The sequence below is a fragment of the Bos mutus genome, chromosome 17, assembly GCF_027580195.1.
Source record: "Bos mutus isolate GX-2022 chromosome 17, NWIPB_WYAK_1.1, whole genome shotgun sequence".
Taxonomy (NCBI): domain Eukaryota; kingdom Metazoa; phylum Chordata; class Mammalia; order Artiodactyla; family Bovidae; genus Bos; species Bos mutus.
In genome coordinates, this window is record NC_091633.1 from 9,191,697 (window position 1) to 9,210,691 (window position 18,995).

At 56.5% G+C, this 18,995-nt stretch overlaps 1 protein-coding gene across 1 annotated transcript in view; it reads right to left on the bottom strand.

Moving 5' to 3' along the window:
- TRPV4 (transient receptor potential cation channel subfamily V member 4) overlaps window positions 1-17,606 on the bottom strand; it is a 37,209-nt gene extending 19,603 nt beyond the window's left edge. The window contains 2 exon segments of the mRNA XM_070385994.1: window positions 1,285-1,702; window positions 17,502-17,606. Coding sequence (XP_070242095.1) covers window positions 1,285-1,670 — 386 coding nt within the window. The 5' untranslated portion in view covers window positions 1,671-1,702; window positions 17,502-17,606.
- Window positions 17,607-18,995: the final 1,389 nt, after the last annotated feature.

An 18,995-nucleotide genomic window follows, 5' to 3' on the forward strand; every position in this document is an offset into this window, starting at 1 on the left:
TGCCAGCTCCTCCAGGAAGTCCACCTGGATTATGTTTCCTGTATCAGCTCCCAGTCTCACCTCAGCACCTCCCCCAGAGTGAACTATTTCTTTTTTTCAATTCTACCAGTTTATTGCTACCAACCCATCTCCCTCCACCCTCCTCATGCATGCGGGCTCAGTCACGTAACCCCATGGACTGCAGCCCGCCAGGCTCTTCTGTCCATGGACTTTTCCAGGCAAGAATACAGGAGTGGGTTGCCATTTCCTTCTCCCAGAGTCAACTCTTTCTTTCTTTCTTTTTGACCAAGCAGCATGTGTGATCTCCCCCGAGCAAGGACTGAACCCATACTCCCTTCATTGGGAGCATGGAGTCTTAACCACTGGACCACCAGATAAGTGCAAAGTGAACTGTCTACTCACTTGCTTATTAAGTGTTCTGCCCTCCAAACTGAAAGTGCCAGTGACAGCTACTCAGTATCTAAGCTAAGCAGGGGCAGCACCTGGCCTGGCTCATTCCTGGAGCCCCAGGACCAACCCCTCCCCTAACCTGGCATGTGGTGGGTGGTCCAAAAACCTTCACTGAACAAACCGATGACTCGGTAAATAAACAAAGGAGACAGACAGTTCCTGACCAAGCAGGGGCTGAGAAGGTGGCTGGGCTTCATCCAAGGGCATAAATGAGTCTGTGATCAGCATGGGGGGACAGAAGGACACACGCAGACTTCAAGACTGCTCCAGACACACACAGAGGCCTGAGTGGGGTCTAACGGGTTTTCATGTGGAGATGGCTAGACAGAGAGATGGCAGATGAATAGATGGGTCGATAGGTATCCGAATGAGTGATGATGGAGGATAAACTGGACAAACAGATGGACAGGTGGAAAGGCGGGTAGCTGGTAAGAGAGAAAGAGAGAAGGAAGGAGAAATAACGAAAGAGAGATATGAAAATGGAATAAATGAATGAATGATGAATAGTTTGATAGCTGACTGGCTGGATGAATAGAAATGGAGAGTAGATAGAAGAATGGACAGCTGTTTGGAGAGTAAACAGTGGACAAACGGAAAGCGGGTGGTATGAGAGGACAACTAGATGATGGATAGAAGGGCAGACAGGTACTTGAGGGAGTCGATGATGGACAGGTGGACAGATGGATGGATGGACTGGACGAGTGAATGGTTAGGTGGAAAGACAGGTAGCTGGATGAATGAATGAGTAGATGAAGGGTGGGTGGGTGGACGGATGGGTGGATGGGCGAATTCAATACAGAGGAGACCCTTGGCCAGGCAGCCAGCAATACTCACTCTATGACCTTCCTCCTCCACCGCTTGTTGTCACTGGGGTGGTGACGATAGGTGCCGTAGTCAAACAGCGAGTCCATGGGCGCCTTCTTGGGCCCGGGCACCACGGAGGACTCGTACAGGGTGGACTCCAGCAGGTCGATGGGGTTGGGCACCCCCTTGCGGAAGGCGCCCTGGAACTTCATGCGCAGGTTGGGTCGCCCGTCGCCTGGGCCGGTGGAGCGACCGCCATCAGCCGGCGAGGGCGACGGGGAGCTGTCTTCCCCCTCGAACAGGTTGGCCAGTGATGACAGGGGGAAGGCCTCCCCGCCGGGGGGCCCACTCTCATCCCCGGGGGACTCGGCCATCTCCCCTGGCCCCGCACGAGGGCCTTCGCCAGGATCCGCCATGCTGCCCTGGGGACCCGTCCACACGGCTCGGCCTGCAAGGGAACGGGAGGGGCATCAGGCCGGCTCCAGGAAGCCCCCCTCCCACGTGGGCAAACAGCACTGCTGCCAGCTGCTTCAAAGCCACCCTTGTAATGACAGGGGTGCAGGGTGGCCACTCCCAGATGTGGTTGGCCGCCAGCCCCCGGCAGGAGCTGCAACAGGAGCCCCATTCAGGGACCTGGAAACACAAGTCCGCCTCGCGTCCAGCTACCCTGGACATCAGCTGAAGAAGGAAGGGCCTCAGAATCACACCAGGTCCCCAAACATATGAGCCTGGGGCTTACTCCTGGCCAACCAAACCAGCTTTGGAGCACCCAGAGCAGGGTTTGAATCCAAGTTCCGCATTTAGCCATCATATGATAGGAAAGCCGATGGTTCACAGCCTCGGTTTCCTCATCTGTGAAATGGGGATGAAGCAGAGTGCATGCAATCCAGTGGCCTGTGCTGTGCCTGCCACACAGAAAACACCTACTAAAACATAACCATTGAACGCATGCTGCAGGCACACGAGGTGCTCAGCAAATACACATGAACTCATTGTGGGAGTCAGTCGCCCTCAACTTCCCAGTGTCATCATTATGACCCCATTTCACAGAACAGGAAACTGAGGTTCTGAGGGTTCAGTTAGCCGTGCCCAAACTCTGCTCCCCAGTGCCAAGCGCTGACCCCTTCCCTCCCCTCTTTGCCCGGTTAGCTCCTGCCCACCTGTGTTCCTAGCTTGTGCTGCTTCCTCTGGGAAGCCCCCTCGACCATGTGTTCGTGGGATTAGTTAATCCTGGGCTGTGAGTACCAGAGGGCAGGGAAGGCCTCTGCCTGTCCATGCCTGCACCCCCGCCCCTTGAGGGGTGCCACATGGACACACGACCTGATGACAAAGGTAGTCTCTATTCTCGTTTGTCAGGTGCGGAGAATGGAGCTTGACCGGGGCCAGTCACACAGCTTGCAAGGAGAAGAGCTGGACTTGAACCCAGGTCTCTCTGCCTCCCAGGCCCAATGTTTAGCCAGGAGAAGGGCAAGGGAAGGACCAGGGCCTGCTGGCTGTCAGCCCCCTGCCCTCTGCAGCACGCACGGGGTGGGCTGGACACCAAGGGCGAGTTTCCTGGAACTCCTCACATCCCGCCCGGGCTGCAGAGAAACATCTGCAAAGCTCTCTTTTCTACATCTCTCCCTCCACGCACATTAGCAGAAGAACAAGTAAAGATTGGTCCCCACCTTGTTTGTTTTTGGTTGCCAGGAGAGAAGGCGAGGGCCCCTGCAAGAGGCCTCTCTTGGCGGGCACAGCAGGGCACACAGAGGGTCAGAGCTCCTGCCTCGGACGGGCCCCACTCTGGGCACAAATGGGGAGGCAGAGCCTGGACTTTAGACTTTTCCCAGCCTGGGTTCTAATCCCAGCTAAGCTATTTCCGTGTAGCATGACCTTGAGAGAGTGTCCCAAGCCTCAGTCTCCTTATCTATAAAATGGGTACAATAGTAGTAGCTTTCTCATACATTTGCAGGAGGAATTAAATGAGATCGGGCATGTCCAGTGTTGACCCTGGGATTAACCTGGGGGCTGTCGATGAGCACAATCACAGAGGGAAGGAAGGGCTAGGTGCACAGGTGCTGAAATCGGTTTTACCCGGTTCCCCTCTGGGCCCTGGTTAGTCAGCAGCTGTGAGATCTTGGGCAAATCACTTCCTCTCAGTTCCCCACCTGTAAAACCAGGGTAACCACAACACCTCCTAAAGCTTGGGAGATGCCAAGTGCCTTCAAGAATTTGAAGCATGCACTAGGTGCCGGCGCCTAGTATGAGTCAGGAGACATTAGTTCCAATCCACCTGCCAGGCGGGTAATGGAGACCCCCTAGGGGCTGCCCCCTGCATCCCAGCTCTGTGATGCAGGAATGAGGGTATGTTGAGGCAGGGAGGGCTGTCCACCAGGGTGCAGGCACTAAGGGGGAGATTAGACTTCCCCAGGCACAGTCCTGCTCACCTCAGAGGGGACCCCAGGGTCAGGGGAAGAGAAGGAGTTTAGGCACATACTTCTTAATTACTGCACCCCCTCCCAGGTCCCCACGGGGTTCCAGACACCCTCCACCCAAGGTGGGGGCCAGATGAGGCAGCCCCTCCAGCCCCCACCATGCCTGTACCCCCTCCCCTAAGAAATCTCAGCTCAGACAGCATCCAGGGTTTCTGGGGCTCCACAACAGGGGGTCTGGAGTCAGCCAGCCCCAGGTTCAAATCCCCGCTCAGTCACTCACTCACTGCCAGCATCCTTGACAAGGCAAACAGGGATCAATGTCAGCGTATTAATTATGGTGAAGCGATAATTATGAACTAAACCCCATCATCACCATGATCATGGGGCTCTTGAGGGCCCAAGTGCTTCACACACATGCTTTTGCCTGGTCCTCCCTGGAACCCTAGACCAGTGGTTCTCAGCCAGGGCGCCTCGGGTCCCCAGGGACACTGGGCAATATCCAGAAACATGCTTGGCTGTCACACTGTGCAGAGGAGAGAAGGCTAATGGCATCTAGTGAGTCAAGGCCAGGGGTAGCGCCAGACACCCTACAAGGCATAGGACCGTGCCTGCCACAAGGAACTACCCGGCCAGAAAACAGTGCTGAGGTTGAGAGATCTACCTCTGGAGGTAGGTACTCCTGTAATACTTTCACAGATGAGGAAAACTGAGGCTCTGAGAGGTTAAGTGACTTGCCTGAGGGCACATTGCAGGTGAGTGCCAGAAAAAGTGAAAGTGAAAAGTAAAAGTGTCAGTCACTCAGTTATGTCTGACTCTTTGTGACCCCATGGACTGTAGCCCGCCAGGCTCCTCTGTCCATGGAATTCTCCAGGCAAGAATACTGCAGTGGGTAGCCATTTCTTCTCCAAGGGAATCGTCCCAACTCAAGGACTGAACCTGGATATCTCCCGCATTGCAGGGCTTCCCTGGTAGCTCAGCTGGTAAAGAATCTGCCTGCAATGCAGGAGACCCTGGTTCGATTCCTGGGTTGGGAAGTTCTCCTGGAGAAGGGATAGGCTGCTACCTACTCCAGTACTCTTGGGCTTCCCTAGTGGCTCAGATGGTAAAGAATCTGCCTGCAATGTGGGAGACCTGGGTTTGATCCCTGGGTTGGGAAAATCCCCTAGAGGAGGGGATGGCAACCCACTGCAGTATTCTCCAGTATTCTTGCCTGGAGAATCGCCATGGATAGAGGAGCCTGGAGGGCTACAGACCATGGGGTCGCGAAGAGTTGGACCTGATTGAGCAACTAAGCACAGCATAGCACTCCTGCATTGCAGGCAACTTCTTTACCATCTGAGCAACCAGGGAAGTGCTTAGTGACAAAACCAGGACTCAAACCCAGGCAGTTGGCTGTGGAGGCTGGGCTACCCTAACCCCTCAGTTGACAGCATGGCCTGGGGGCCGGGTGCCACACCAAACCCTTAGAGTATCTTGTTCAAGGTGCACAATGGCCCCTCGAGAGGATTATTACCATCAGCCCATGCTAACCTCTCTGAGCCTCAGTTTCCCTGCATACAAAATAAGAGTTGCAAAACAGCTTCTATCCTATAGGTTAATGGGCAGGTCAGGTGTCTCTTGGGCCCCTAATAAGCACCTGACAAATGTTTTTTGTATTTTTGTCTATTTTCTGGCCACACTGTGCAGCATCTTAGTTCCCTGACCACTGCAGTGGAAGCACCCGGTTAAGCATCTTAACCAGGGAGGCCCCTTGACAAATACTTGAATCATCATCACCATTATGATACAATCCCAGCATACCCACCCTCCCCAGGTACACGCACGGGGTGGTCCTACAGCCATGCATTCACAGTCCTTATTAACATTCACCAAGTCCTCCCAGCCTCTCCCTCAGTTAATCCGCTAGGGCCTGGTGAGCAAAGTTGCAATGCTCCCATTTCACAGCTGAGAAAACTGAGGCCGCTGAGATGACGCCACACAGAGTGGGTGACCTTGAAGAACTGGACTTTGGACTCCCTCCACAGCGCACAACCCAAGTGTGTACAGACACCAGCGTGCACGTACACGCCTGTTCACAAGCGGACACACACAGCCTGCTCTGTGGCAGTCCCCTCCCCAAACACTGGCGTTCTCTGTGGTTGGGGATCGAGATCACTCCCTGTTCTCATTTGCCCTGTAGGCTGTTATTACACATTCCAAATCCGTGCCAGACTTAGGGGGAAGGAGGGGTGCCAGCCAGGACAGGGAGGCTGAGAGTCCTCCTGACTCTCCTCTGCGTGTAAATATCGTGTATGTTTCCTCCTCTCTTTTCCCCCTGTGCTCATGCGCATGCGTGTGCCTACTGTGAGCCCCTGGGAATGCCTCTGCAGGGGGCAGCGCCCAGCTGGCACCAGGAGCGTATCAGGGGCTCAACGAAGGACATTTACGCCAAGTGTGGACGTCCCCACAGGCTGTGTGACCACTGCATTCATTTACTGTGGCGGATTTCAAACGTTTTTAAGCAAACCTATCTATATATACACACACACACACACATATATAGGCTTCCCAGGGGTCTCAGATGGTAAAGAATCCACCTGCAATGCAGGAGACCTGGGTTCAATCCCTGGGTTGGGAAGATCCCCTGGAGAAGAGAATGGCAACCCCACTCCAGCATTCTTGCCTGGGAAATCCCATGGACAGAGGAGCTTGGTGGGCTACCGTCCCATGGGGTCACAAAGAGTTGAACACCACTGAGTCACTAACACACACACCCACATCATAATATATACTAGGCAGCAGTCCACACACAGATAGTAATTGTGGCAGGATGGACGCGTCTGAATCCCAGGGCCCAAAGAACAGGACTGGAAGCCATTCACCCATGTATTTACTCAACAAGTGTTTCCTGAGAATCTATCATGTGCCAGGTCTTGGGGGCACAGATGTGAGCAAGACAAAGAACTCCTGCCCTCCTGGGGCTGACCTGGTGAGAAAACAGAGCAAATAGCCAGACAGAGCAAGAAGCTGAGGTATGTCTGGGGATGAGAGCTGGTTAGACAGGAAGGGCTTGGGAGCGGTGAATTCACGGGTGCAGGACGAGGAGATCAGGAGATACAGGGCTGAGCCAGGGTCCCCAGGTCTTCCTCTCTGCCCGGGTCAGACCCCAAGCTCTCCAGAAACATGGCTGAAGGTCACGCATTTGGCTCTGATGGCCCTGAGGACTCGGTCAGGGCAGCTAAATCCACACTCCCTGGCCCGACAGAGGAGGGTGCACCTGGTGGGAGCTGGTGGGTCTGGGAAAGAACGTGCATGTTGACGTCAGACTGATCGGGGTTGGTGCCCAGACCCTACTGCTCATTAACCAGGTGAGCCTGAGCTAGTCACTTGGCCTCTCTGAGCCTCGCAGGCCTCACTTGCCCCGGGGGACTTAAGTGGGTCACCCTGAGGATTATAGGAACTGAGTCAAGCACCTGGCACACAGTAAGCCCTCAACGAACAGCAAACCGCAAGACCGCATGAACGGCAGGTGCTTCTCCCTGGCAATCCCGGGTGCAGCAGGGGTGGGCTGGAGGGCTTTGGCTCCATACCCCGCACCTTTCTTCTGGCAGAAGAAGGGGCCCACCCTCGCTGTTACCCCAGGGCTTTGCCTGAGCTCATGGAAACCCTGGCACGTCCTTGTCAAATCCCATCCTCCTGATTACGTGAGCGAGGAAAGCTGCTTAGATCTGGGGCAAGTTCAGGCGTGCAGGGGCTGCTCCACCCCAGGGGGAGGAATGCCAGGGAGCTGGGACCGATGCACGCCAACAGGCATCTGCTGAGTGCCAAGTGTGTGCAGGGCACCGAGGAAGCAGAGAAGAGTGGAAACTCGGGGAACTCAGTCTAGGAGGGGACCAGATGGCTGACCTGCTCCGGGCCTTTGCCTGGGCTGGTCTTCCTCCACTGGCTCCCTTTCTCTGGGTGTCATCTTAACCAGCACTTCCTCTGAGAGGCCTTCCTCCCCCTGCCCCACCCCACCCCACCCCATTCTAAACCAGCTCCTTGTGCTCACTCTTACAGCAAACTGGGCCTCCCTTTACGGCACTTCTCGTGATTAAACTTTGACCTTTGCTTATATCACCCTTTCATTCATTTTCTCTCTTCTCCTCTGGAGTGTGAGCTCCATGAAAGAGGGACTATTCTGTGCTGGCTGTCTCCCCGGCATTCAGCGTTATGCCAAGGCACCAGTAAATATCTGCTTGCTTAAACAGTCAGGCAAGGTCCACTGAAGTTCTGAAAGGAGACAGGCAGGAGGAAGTGGCACTGATTGATCCTGACGGGCCCAGGAAGAGGCAGCGAGGAGGAGGGCTTGACACGTGCCACAGATAAAAGAGCAGAGGAGACAGCAAGGTCCGGGGTGTGGGGCCGGGAGACAGCAGGGGGCACTAAGGACCGGGCAGCCTGAGGTATTGGGAGAAGACAGGAATGAAGAGAGACGAGATGGGTGAGTGGGCGGGCGGAAGGTGGGGGGAGGCAGGCAGATCAGGCAGAGGTTCTGGGCTCCCAGACAGACTGCTCCCTCCATCCTGTGGCTCTCTGCCCCAGCTGTGGGGTCCCCCACTTCCTGCAGTAACCTGGACTAGCCTATCATTCTAGATCAATCCTGGAGGGATGGCGTGGGTGGGGAAGGGCCTAGGAGGACAGAGCCCAAGGCTTGCTGGCACTGAGAGAGAAAACGCCAGCTCTATCCACCTCCCCACCCGCCAGGTAAGGAAACGGAGGCTCAGAGAGGTAGAGTCACCCTTACAGGGTTGCCCAGCTCCTTAGATGTGGAACCAGGTCTGGGACTCACACGGCCCCAGGACCTGCGCCTTTAGTGGATACTTTATTATTTTTTTATTTGAGCCACACTGTGGGGTATGTGGGATCTTAGTTCCCTGACCAGGGATCAAACCCATGCCCTGCACACTGCAAGTGTGGAGTCCTGACCACTGGACTGCCAGGGAAGTCCCCTCAGTGAATACTTTACCAGGACCAGGGGACGTGAGAAGAAAAGGACGGATGATGGGGGTGGAGGGAGAGTGGTTCAGGGTGGGTGGTGGGGACCACGGGCCCCAGAGGCAAACTGCCCACTCACCAGCTGTGTGACCCAGGGCAAGTCACCCGGCCTTCCTGTGCCTGTTTTCTCACCTGTAAACGGTGATGGCCGCAGCGCCTGCCCTGGGGTGGTTGACAGAGTCAAATAAGACAGTGTGTAAAGCACTGATCCTAGCGCCAGGTAGGGAGCGCCGTGCTGCACTCAGCCGCGTCCGACTCTTGGCGACCCCACGGACTGTAGCCCGCCAGGCTCTTCTGTCCGTGGGGATTCTTCAGGCAAGAATATCGGAGTGGGTTGCCATGCCCTCCTCCAGGGGATCTTCCCCATCCAGGGATTGAACCCAGGTCTCCTGCGTTACAGGCAGATTCTTGACCATCTGAGCCACCAGGGAAGCCCAAGAATACTGGAGTGGGTAGCCGATCCTTTCTCCAGGGGATCTTCCCAACCCAGGACAGGTGGATTCTTTACCCGCTGAGCTACCAGGGAAGGCAAGGAATACACACCCAGCAGGAGACGGTTGCTGTCGGCAGCATCGGTGTCACTGCAGTATCTTTATCAGAAGATGGATAAACAGACAAACTGAGGATCAAGGAAGGTGTGACAGCCAGGAGGGCCAAGCAGCTGGGCCCAGAGCCTGGGATGCTGGCAGCCACCTCAGAGCAGCCGCCACTGGGAGCTTGGCTCCCTGGCCAGGCTGCTGAGGCTCCCCCGGCCCAGTGGGTGGGAGCAGCAGGGGGCATCACGCCACACAGGGCACCTTCCCCAGCCAGCCCGTATTTACCCAGCAGGTCTCGGCCCTGCCTGCTTCCTGTCTGCTGCACAGTGGTTGCTTGTCCAGGGCAGACAGAGCCCCAGTGTCCCGTTGGGTCCCCCCCACCCAAGAGGGGCAGGGCTGGGGTGACTCACCAGGCCCCACAAAGGGCAAGGCTGATGTGACCACGACCTCACTCGGTCATTCTGCAAGTCCTTGGCCGGAGGGATTCCGACAGGACACACAAGGATCCCTCTGAGCTCTCAGGGCCCCCCATTCGCTTCCAAGGTCCCCGGCCCCAGGGTGGGAAGCACCGGGAGGTGGTGCGGCTGAATGGGTTAAGAGCACACTCCGAGCAAGACAGAAGGTGAAGTGTGATAGGATCCCATGTACAGGAAATGTCCAGAACAGGCACGTCCATCGAAAAGAAGCAGAGGGACAGCTGCCAGGAGCTGGGGGGAGTGGGGGGACAGTGACCTAGTGGGGATGGGGTTCATTTTGGGGATGATGAAAATGTACTGGGGTTAGACAGTGGTGTCGTCTCTAAAACCCTGAACATTCTACAAAACCACTAAATTGCACACACTGAAAGAGTGAGTTGCATGTGAGTTACATCACAGAAACCCTTTGCAGCTTGATGACCTCGGAAAAGTCACGTCCCCTCCCCAGCCTCAGTTTCCTTGTTTTGACAAGGAGATGTCGTGAGCTTAGATGCTCATAGAGGGGGCAGCACAGGGACTGGTGCACAGCGGGGGACTCGAGGACATGAAGGTTCTGTCCCAGGAGGCTCTGGCTCCTTCTCCCGAGGTCTCGCCCCCTCCCATCCCTCTAACCTAGCCCTGCTCAGAGCACGATGCTACCCAGCCCAGGTAGCATGGAATATGGAAGCCCCGTCTCTCTAGCCCAGCCCCTCTACAAGAGGACAGTCACAGCCACAGAGACTACACCTCCCACCCCTGGCCAAGGGAGGATTCTGCAGCCTTAGAAACCACCCCACCTGTGTTCTCTTCCCCACCAGCCACTTCCTGACAGGGTGGCCGGGAGCAAGTCACTTCTCTCTGGGCTTCAGCTTCCTCATCTGTAAAACGGGGGAAATGATCACTGCCATGTGGGAAGGATAAACTCACATATTTGCTTTATAGTTACTGGTTGGACTCTGCGTTCACGCTTTGAATGAAAAAATAAAATGATAGCTCTTACACCAAAAGGCTGCCATGAGGACTGAATGATCATGGAAGATGATGGACTGAATTGATAATTCACAAGTTTAAGCCAGTGCCTGGTGCGTGGTAAGTGTTAACAATGGCAGCTGCCTTTTATTTCTTCAATTAACAGCTAGAGAGACAGAGCCCAGAGAGGGCAGGGCGGAAGCAGCTCTGGGACACAGACATCCCAGGTCCAAAGCCAAAACTCGTGATTCTGCTCGGAGACCTCGCCTTCTGAAAGCCTTTTCTCCCCTCCTCGTCCCCATCTCTCCTGCATCACTGTCCCATTACCCAGCTGGGAGACTGAGGCCCCGAGGAGGCAGGACATCCACCCATGCAGACCAACACCCACCCCTCCATCTCACACCCCTGGGCAAAATTCAGAGAAGAGAGCAGACACCATGGAATGAATGGGCCAGGCAGGAGCCAGGGAAGGGTGCCCCAGGCAGCAGAAAACCAGGTTCAAGATCCTCTTGCTGCCCCGGCCCGCCTTACCTGCAGCCTACACCAACAGGAGGCTGTGTCTCTGGCTAACTGCTTGAATGCCCACGTTAGCAGTGCCCACAGCCCTCTGGTATATATCACATACACCTTCTGTTTTAATCCAAAAAAATAACTCTAGAAGTTATTATCATTTCCATTCTCAAGGGAATAAACTATGACTGGAGAGAATGGAGGGGAGGGGCTGACATTTATCCAACACCCATCGTGTGCTGAGCACGCTTGCACTGACCTCTCAGCCCCATTTCACAGATGAGCAAACTGAGGCTCGGAGAGACCAGGAGACCCAGCTGAGGTCACAACTCCACAGGAGGGGAATGTGGTTGGGATTCCAACCACCTGCTTTTAAGCCCATTTGAGTTCATGCCTTTAGAGTGTATGAAGCCCTCTCCTTGGGGTCACTTTTCTAAATGCCACGCCCCTTGGAAGTCTCGGGGTGGGCCAGAACAGACTTGTAGTTTTCATTGTGCCTTTGCTGCTTAGTAGCTGTGTGACCCCAGGCAGATTGTCACCTCTCTGAGACTCAGTTTCCTTATTTCTAATTTTGTTTTGTTTTGTTTTGTTTGGCTGCACAGCACAGCATGTGGGAATCTTAGTTCCCCAACCAGGGATCGAACCCATGACCCCCCTGCATTGGAAGGACAGAATCTTAGCCACTGGACCAGCAGGGAAGTCGCCTCACTTCTAAGAGCAGCTAATCACAGCACCCACCACTGGGTTGCCTGGGACTGTGGGTGTCAAGAGGGAGGCTCATAAAACACTGTCCCAGATGTTGGGAACTTGGATGCCAGTTCTAGGAGAGCGGGGGCCTCTTCTGTTACAGTCACCCGAGTTCCTGGGGCCTAGAACAGGGCCTGGCACATCGCAGCTGCCCAAGACATACTTGCCAAATGAATGACCAAATGGATGAATGCAGAGATATAAATGAAAGGAATCGCAGCTAAGTCCTTCTCCACAGGACAGACAGCCCTTCACAGCTGCACCTCTGCCCAACTAACCAGCTGGACACCCCCTCCTTCCCATCCTTGAACAGATAATGTACTGAGCGCCTGCTGCGTGCTGGGCTCTCTGACCTACGATGTTCAACATCCTCCCGCGACGGCGATGGCAACAGCTACCATGTGTCCATTTTGCAGATGAGGAGACTGAGGCTCAGGCAGGCCAGGACTCTTGCCTGAGTCCCTGTCTGAATCTGAGCAGGCGGGTTTTCCTGATGCCCCCACCTGGCTGATCTGTCTGTTGAGTCACTCGGTCCTTCCTTGCTTCATCTGTCTGCTCTATCCACAGGTATTCCTGAGTCCCTCCTCTCTGCCACGGGGCACAGGGACAGGAGTGAACCAGGCCAGCTGGTCCCCGTCCGAGATCTGTGGGCCCTTTGGCCGCCGGGGTCTCCCCTGAACCTGGAGGGCTCATTGGGGACACGCACTGGAAGTGCCTGCTCCATACACACCCTTGACGAGCCGTCCCAGAAGGTGGTCAGCCTTCCTGGTCAGTGAGGTGGAAGCCAGGCCACTCCACCCTCGGGGAAAAACTGGCATCCGGTGAGACTGAGGAGCTCTTTGTGCTGCGGGTGGGCAGGGCAGGGGCGGGAGGGATGGCCGTTACTCACCACCCAAAGAAAAATAAGCGCACTCCCATTTGGTCAATGGCCCTCCTGTCTGCCCCCACACCACCACCTCCTTCCCGAGCCTTTCCCGCCCTCTGATCTCATCTGGAGCAGACCTGTGAGGGCCTCCAATGCCCCTGGTGTGCCGTCTGTGACTGTCACTGATGAGGAAACAAGCTCAGAGAGATGGCGTGACCGGCCTGAGGTCACACAGCCAGAAGGGCAGAAGGGGGAAGCCGATGACCAGGACGGGGCTCAGAGGTGGGAAGGAAATCGGAGTCACAGTGAAAGCGAGGGCCTGGCCTCCCTTCCTCATTCCTGCTTGGCCAGGGTGACAGCTCAAGGGAACTCCAGGGCACCTGAGGCAGGGGGAGCCCAGGCCGGGGCAGGAGTGGGCAGCCAGAAGGATCCAAATCCCCCTCAACTGCTTTGCTGTGACCTCCTGCAAACCCCAGAGGTGGCAGCCCCAGGAACAGAGAGGTTAAGCCACTTCCTGAAGTCACACAGCAGCGAGTGGCTGAGCTGGGATGTGAACGGAAGTGGGTCAGACTCTAGGACCGGACAGTCCCAGTGGCTTTCTGGGAAGGAAGTTGGGCCAGCCACTGGGCTTTTCAGGGACCCTAGGGGTCACTGGGACCTAGCTTTCAGGTCCAGCTCTTCCATAAGCCGGCAGGGCATCCCTTGGCAAATTGCTGCTCTCTCTGAGCCTCGGTTTCCTCTGCTGTAAAATGGGACTCAGCATTCCTGCCCTGCCCAACTCCAGTGCGGGTGATGCTGCGACCCCATCAAGGCAATAGGCCATCAGGCAATAAACACTGGTTACATGCTGAACAGCCTGTGCTGCTCTGGAGACTGTCCACGACCACCCCAACAAAGCCTGCACAGTCGTCACCCCATTTTACAGGTGAGGAAACTGAGGCCCCAGGAGTGAGGGAACTTCCTGAGACTTGGGGTGTGAACCAGGTAGCTAGGCTCCAGCCCTCATGTAAGCACTAAGTCAGGAAAGTGGGAAACTCTGACGGCCCTGGCGCTCAGCCAAGGCCTGTAAGCACTTCCGAGCTGCAAAGGCAGCATCTCTTGTCCAAGTGCAAGTCCAGCTTTGCCCCTTGCTCCCGCCTTCCTGGCACAGAGGGGCTCTCGGAGGGATGAGCTGCAGGAAAACGCGCCCTGGAACAGGCTGGGGGACAGGATGAGGAAGCAGACGGTGCTCGGAACCCCCTCCGTGTGCTCTGGACTGTCCTTGCAGAGAGGGGACTGACAGCCCCATTTGGCAGACGAGGAAACTGAGACTCAAAGGTATGGTGACGTGCCTGAGCTCCCCTGGGGAGAAGGCAGCAGGCACAGGAGTTAAGTCCGGGCCTGTCTAAACAGTTCAGGCTCTTACCTCTAAACTGCAGACTATCTTCCCATGACCCCAGATCTAGACAAATGGGGACAGGCCACCTTGGAAGTTAAGGGACATGGATTTTATATGTATCTACTTTTATTGATTTGGCTGCACTGTGTCTTAGTGGCGGCATGCGGGATCTAGTTCCCTGACCAGGAATCGAACCTGGGCTCCCTGCACTGGGAGTGCGGAGTCTCAGCCACTGGACCACCACGGAAATTCCTAGGCACTGATTCACAGTCAGATAAATGGAGTTCAGACCTTAGTTCTGGCCCTCCTCAGGTGGGCCAGCAACTTTAGCATCCTGACCTCAATTCCTCCCTCTCAAAAATGGGTATCATCCTAGCTTCGCATCCAAATGTACTTAGTCTCGGGCTCAGTGTCTGGCACACAGTAAGTGCTCAGTAAATGCTCACTGTCATCATAATGACTGCTAACGCAGCCTATGCTTGGCTGAAGCCAGACAGAACCTTGCACCCAGAGTTCAGAGTGGCAGCTGCGGGTCTCAGGACCACAGGCTTCTTGAGAGGTCTGAATTAATCTTTAACAGGTGAATTCCGCCCCAACCTGGCAATACGGAGCATTCCAGAGGGCCTGCTGGCAGGAAATGTTCCCTCGGCTCCCCAGATCCTGCGTGAGTCAGGAGGAGCTGGTCCTTGGGTTCCCCCGTGAACTGAGGAGGGGCCTGGAATGTTTTTCCTAGAGTCGAATGGGGGAAACTGAGGCACATAGCAGGTTGAGGGCCTGGGAGGTGTAGAGCCGCCCGCTGTCCATGTGGCCGCCTCCCTCCCAGGGACACATGAAGGACCTCAAAGGACTCTGGCCCTCTCAAAATGCTGTGTTCGGGCACTCAACTGTGCAAGTGGGGTTAATTGCGCACCATGTGCCAGGCGCCCTGAGATCAAGGCTTGCATAGTGCTTTCCCTCCATCTTCCAGCCGCCTACTGGGGGTGCCAGCCCCTACCTGGGGCCTCACACCTCTGGCTGGATGACTTCTCCGCCTGGGGACCGGCCTCCCCACCCAGCCCCGACTCCAAGGGCCTTTCCAGACCACACATCCGGCGTGGCCCTCCCAGGCTGGACTTGCAGGGTTTCTGGGTCTGACCCAGCCCACTGCCTGTCTGATCCCTTGTCCTTCCTGTTCGTGTCACGCTCCAGACAAACGGGACAACGTCTCAGCTCTGCTAGTTTCACCACCTGGTGACGAGTAGAAGTCAGGTCTTTACCTGAATACCCTTTCCCCCAGCATCTGCATTTACTCCTTCAGGTGAGCCTCCAAGGCCACCTTGATCAAGCCCTTCCGGGTTCCCGATCATCACAATCCCACCCACAGCCCGCTCCCCTGAGCCCCAGCCATCCGGAGCACACACGCTCCCTGGCTGGGTGCTCTTGGGGCTGGTGTGGGTGTTGCCTGAGGGCAATGCCAGGGTCAGGGAGACAGCTGCGGGGGAGGAGGCAGCCCTCCCTCCCATCCCACGGGCTCTCTTGAACCACACAGTTCACCGACCCCCTCACCCAGGCTGGGGCTAGGCGGGGGTCTGACGCCTCAGTGCCCAGTCGAGGGCTGGCCCAGGGCAGCTTTGCAAGGGGGTTTTGATGGACAGAGGAGGAAATGGCTGAGGCCCAGCTCACACCTGCACAGCTGATGAGGTGGGAGGGGAGTCCACAGCCCAGGCTGGATAGAAGGCATCTGGTCTGGATTTCGCTTGGGGGATTCGAGGCGTCTTTACTAGTCTCTCACACACTTCTTCCTCAGGCGCCCATTCTCTAAACCTGGGGAAACTCCACTTGGAAATGACCCCACCCTGCTTCTATTAATACAAGTGTGAACCTGACTGGCCCAGGACTCATTTGTCGTTTGTCTTAGGAGCCCCTCCCCGCTCCGGTTTACCAATAGAAGTGGGGAAAGGGGTCCCTGGCCTTTCTGGCTCCCACCACCGTTCAAATAGAATGATCTAGATAAATGTGGAAAAGGCCAATTACCTTTTTCACCCCCTCCATTGGGCTTCCCAGGGGGCTCAACTGGTAAAGAATCTGCCTGTGATGCGGGAGACCTGGGTTCAATCCCTGGGTTGGGAAGATTCTCTGGAGAAGGGAATGGCTACCCACTCCAGTATTCCGGCCTGGAGAATTCCATGGACAGAGGAGACTGGTGAGCTGCAGTCTATAGCGTCCCAAAGAGTCAGACACAATTGAATGACTTTCACACTTCACATTTCACCCCCTCCGTTGAGAAGATGTTGGGGCAACAACCACCAGCGCAAACCTCATATCCTTAGGCTGGGCTCCAGGCAGTGTGGGGCCCCTCGCAGGTCGGCTGTCCTTGCTTCAGCCCAGGGGCGCCCTCAGCCCACCCCCATTTTCTAGATGAGCTGTCTGTCTCTCAGACAGCTAAAGAAGTAGCCCGAGATCACACAGAAGCAGGTGGCCAAGTGAGGGTTCAGACCCACACAGGCCCCACTTTTAACCTCACAGACAATCCACGCTTGACCCTCATACCTGACCTCTCTTAAGAGGCCATCTCCTCACCCAGTGACCCCATCCTTGCCCCTATGATAAAGGGGCAAAGCTCAAACCCTCCAGAGGGTCTCAGTGTCCGAGATCACGCCCCACCTCCACCCCCCAGCAGAAGTCCTTGGTTCTAGACACTCCGTGGCCATAAGTCCACCCTCTCCTTGGCGACTTCCACGACAGCCCCTGGGCTCCATGCAGGGAGGACATTGGAGCTGGACAGCCCTGGCTTTAAATTCCCCTTGGCTATATCCCTGACCTGGGCCTCAGTTTCCTCATCTGCAAAATAGGGAGAACGGATGGAGGAAACCGGCTGGTGCTGGGCCAGGCAAGGGTGTCCATGGTTGGAAACCGCCAGGCATGTGGGAGGGTAGGCGGTCTCTCCCAGTTCTCAGAGACCTCCCAGGGTGTCCCGGCAGAGCTGGAGGGGAGATTAGAGATCTTCCTGCCTCCTGGGAGACGAGCCCTCTCTCTGGGGCTCAGTAATGAAGAAATGATCTTTGGAAGCTGCAGACTCCCAACCCTTCCTGGAGATTGAAGGCAAACCCCCAGGCACCCAACTCCCTCTTCCAAGCCCACCAAAAAGGAGGTGACCGCGAGGTGGGCTGCAAGGCCTCCTGTGTTTGGTTCCTGGGCTTGGATCTCCGGGGGAGCGGGTACCTCCCTCCCCCAGGCCTGCATTCCCGGAGCCGGGAGCCGAGGTTAGCGCCCACTTGGCAGGTAGGGAAAGGGAAGCCCAGAGAGGTGGTGCCCAGCCCAAAGGACCCCCACGGATCCCGCGCCCCAGGCTGGCACTCCGCAGCCTCCAAGACGTACCTGGGGGTTCGCGGGGTCCTTGGCTGTGCCGTCTCTCCCGGGGGTCCCCGCCCCGAAGGCCCAGACCCCACTCACCTCCGAGAGGGCTCGGCGGGCGCCGGCGGCCGGGAGCGCGGCGCTTCCTGAATCCCGGCAGCCCGCCCCGCGCCCGCCCGGAGCCGCCGCGTCCCTCCTCCCCGAGCTCAGGTTCCACCGCGCGCGCCGCCCCCGGGCTGCACCCCCCGGGCTGCACCCCGCCCACGCCGCCCGCCCCGGAGGCGAGGCACCAAGCCTACCCCGCGCCTGGGACCCGCGCCCCTGCGGGAAGGGCGCGGGGAGTGGGGGGCGGAAGCGGGGCCTCAGTTTCCTCACCTGGAAAACGGGCGTCATCACCCCAGGTACAGGGGCAGGCGCTTCGTGGGGGGCGTGGGGTGCCTCTGGCGGGAATCCTGAGACCACCGGCTCCTGAATTCGTCAGCCCGGGACTGCTGCCCCATCTGGTAATGGGCTTGTCGCCGATTCCTCCACGCTTCCGCTCATTCAGCAGTCAATTCAGAGACAGTGTGCACTAGGTCCCGGCCTTTGGGTAGCTCCAGACTTCCAGCAGCGGAGGCACCTGTGTTACAGACAGAACCATCCGGGACTAAACCAACGCGAGCGCCTTTGAACCTCACCTCTTTACCCAGCGCCTAGCACAGAGCCTGGACTGAGTAGGCCACCAACCAGTGTTCTTTTATGGAGAAGGTGAGCCCCACCGCGCAGTCCCACTTTCTACCCCAGACACTTGAATACCCTCATGGACAGGCAGCTCACTTCTGCCAGGACTGGCTCGACTCCTCTAGCCAGACTCCCGGAGCCCAAGCCCTGGCTCTGTGACTCACCAGCTGAGCAGCCAGTCCCTACTCTGCCTCGGTTTCCCCTCACATCACAGTGAAGAGGCTGAGGGCACAGGTCCATGCAGAGGCCGAAGAACAGCCTTAACCCTTTTTATTGTTATTCTTTTCTCTAAACTGAGCTGACTCCCACATTGGGAAGATGGTGGGGTGGGTCCTTCCTCAACAGCTTGCAAGCAGAAATAGCTGCCAGGGTGCGCTGGTCCAGCAGCCAGAAAGTGGAATTTGAGAATTGTTGGAGAGACAATCTTAATGGAAGTGCTGTGTTCAAACCACTGGTCGAGGACTTCCCTGGTGGTCCAGTGGTTAAGACCCTGTGCTTCCACTGCAGGGGGCACGGGTTCGCTCCCTGGTCGGGCATACATGCTTCAGTCAGGTACGACTCTTTGAGACCCTATGGACTGTAGCCTGACCAGCTCCTCTGTCCATGGAATTCTCCAGACAAGAATACTGGAGTGGGTTGCCATTTACTCTTCCAAGGGATCTTCCCAACCCAGGACTGAACCCAAGTCTCTTATGTCTCCTGCATTGGCAGGTGGGTTCTTTACCACTAGTGCCACATGGGAAGCCCCTGGTCAGGGGACTAAAGTCCTGCACGCCTCGCAGCCAAAACAAACAGAAA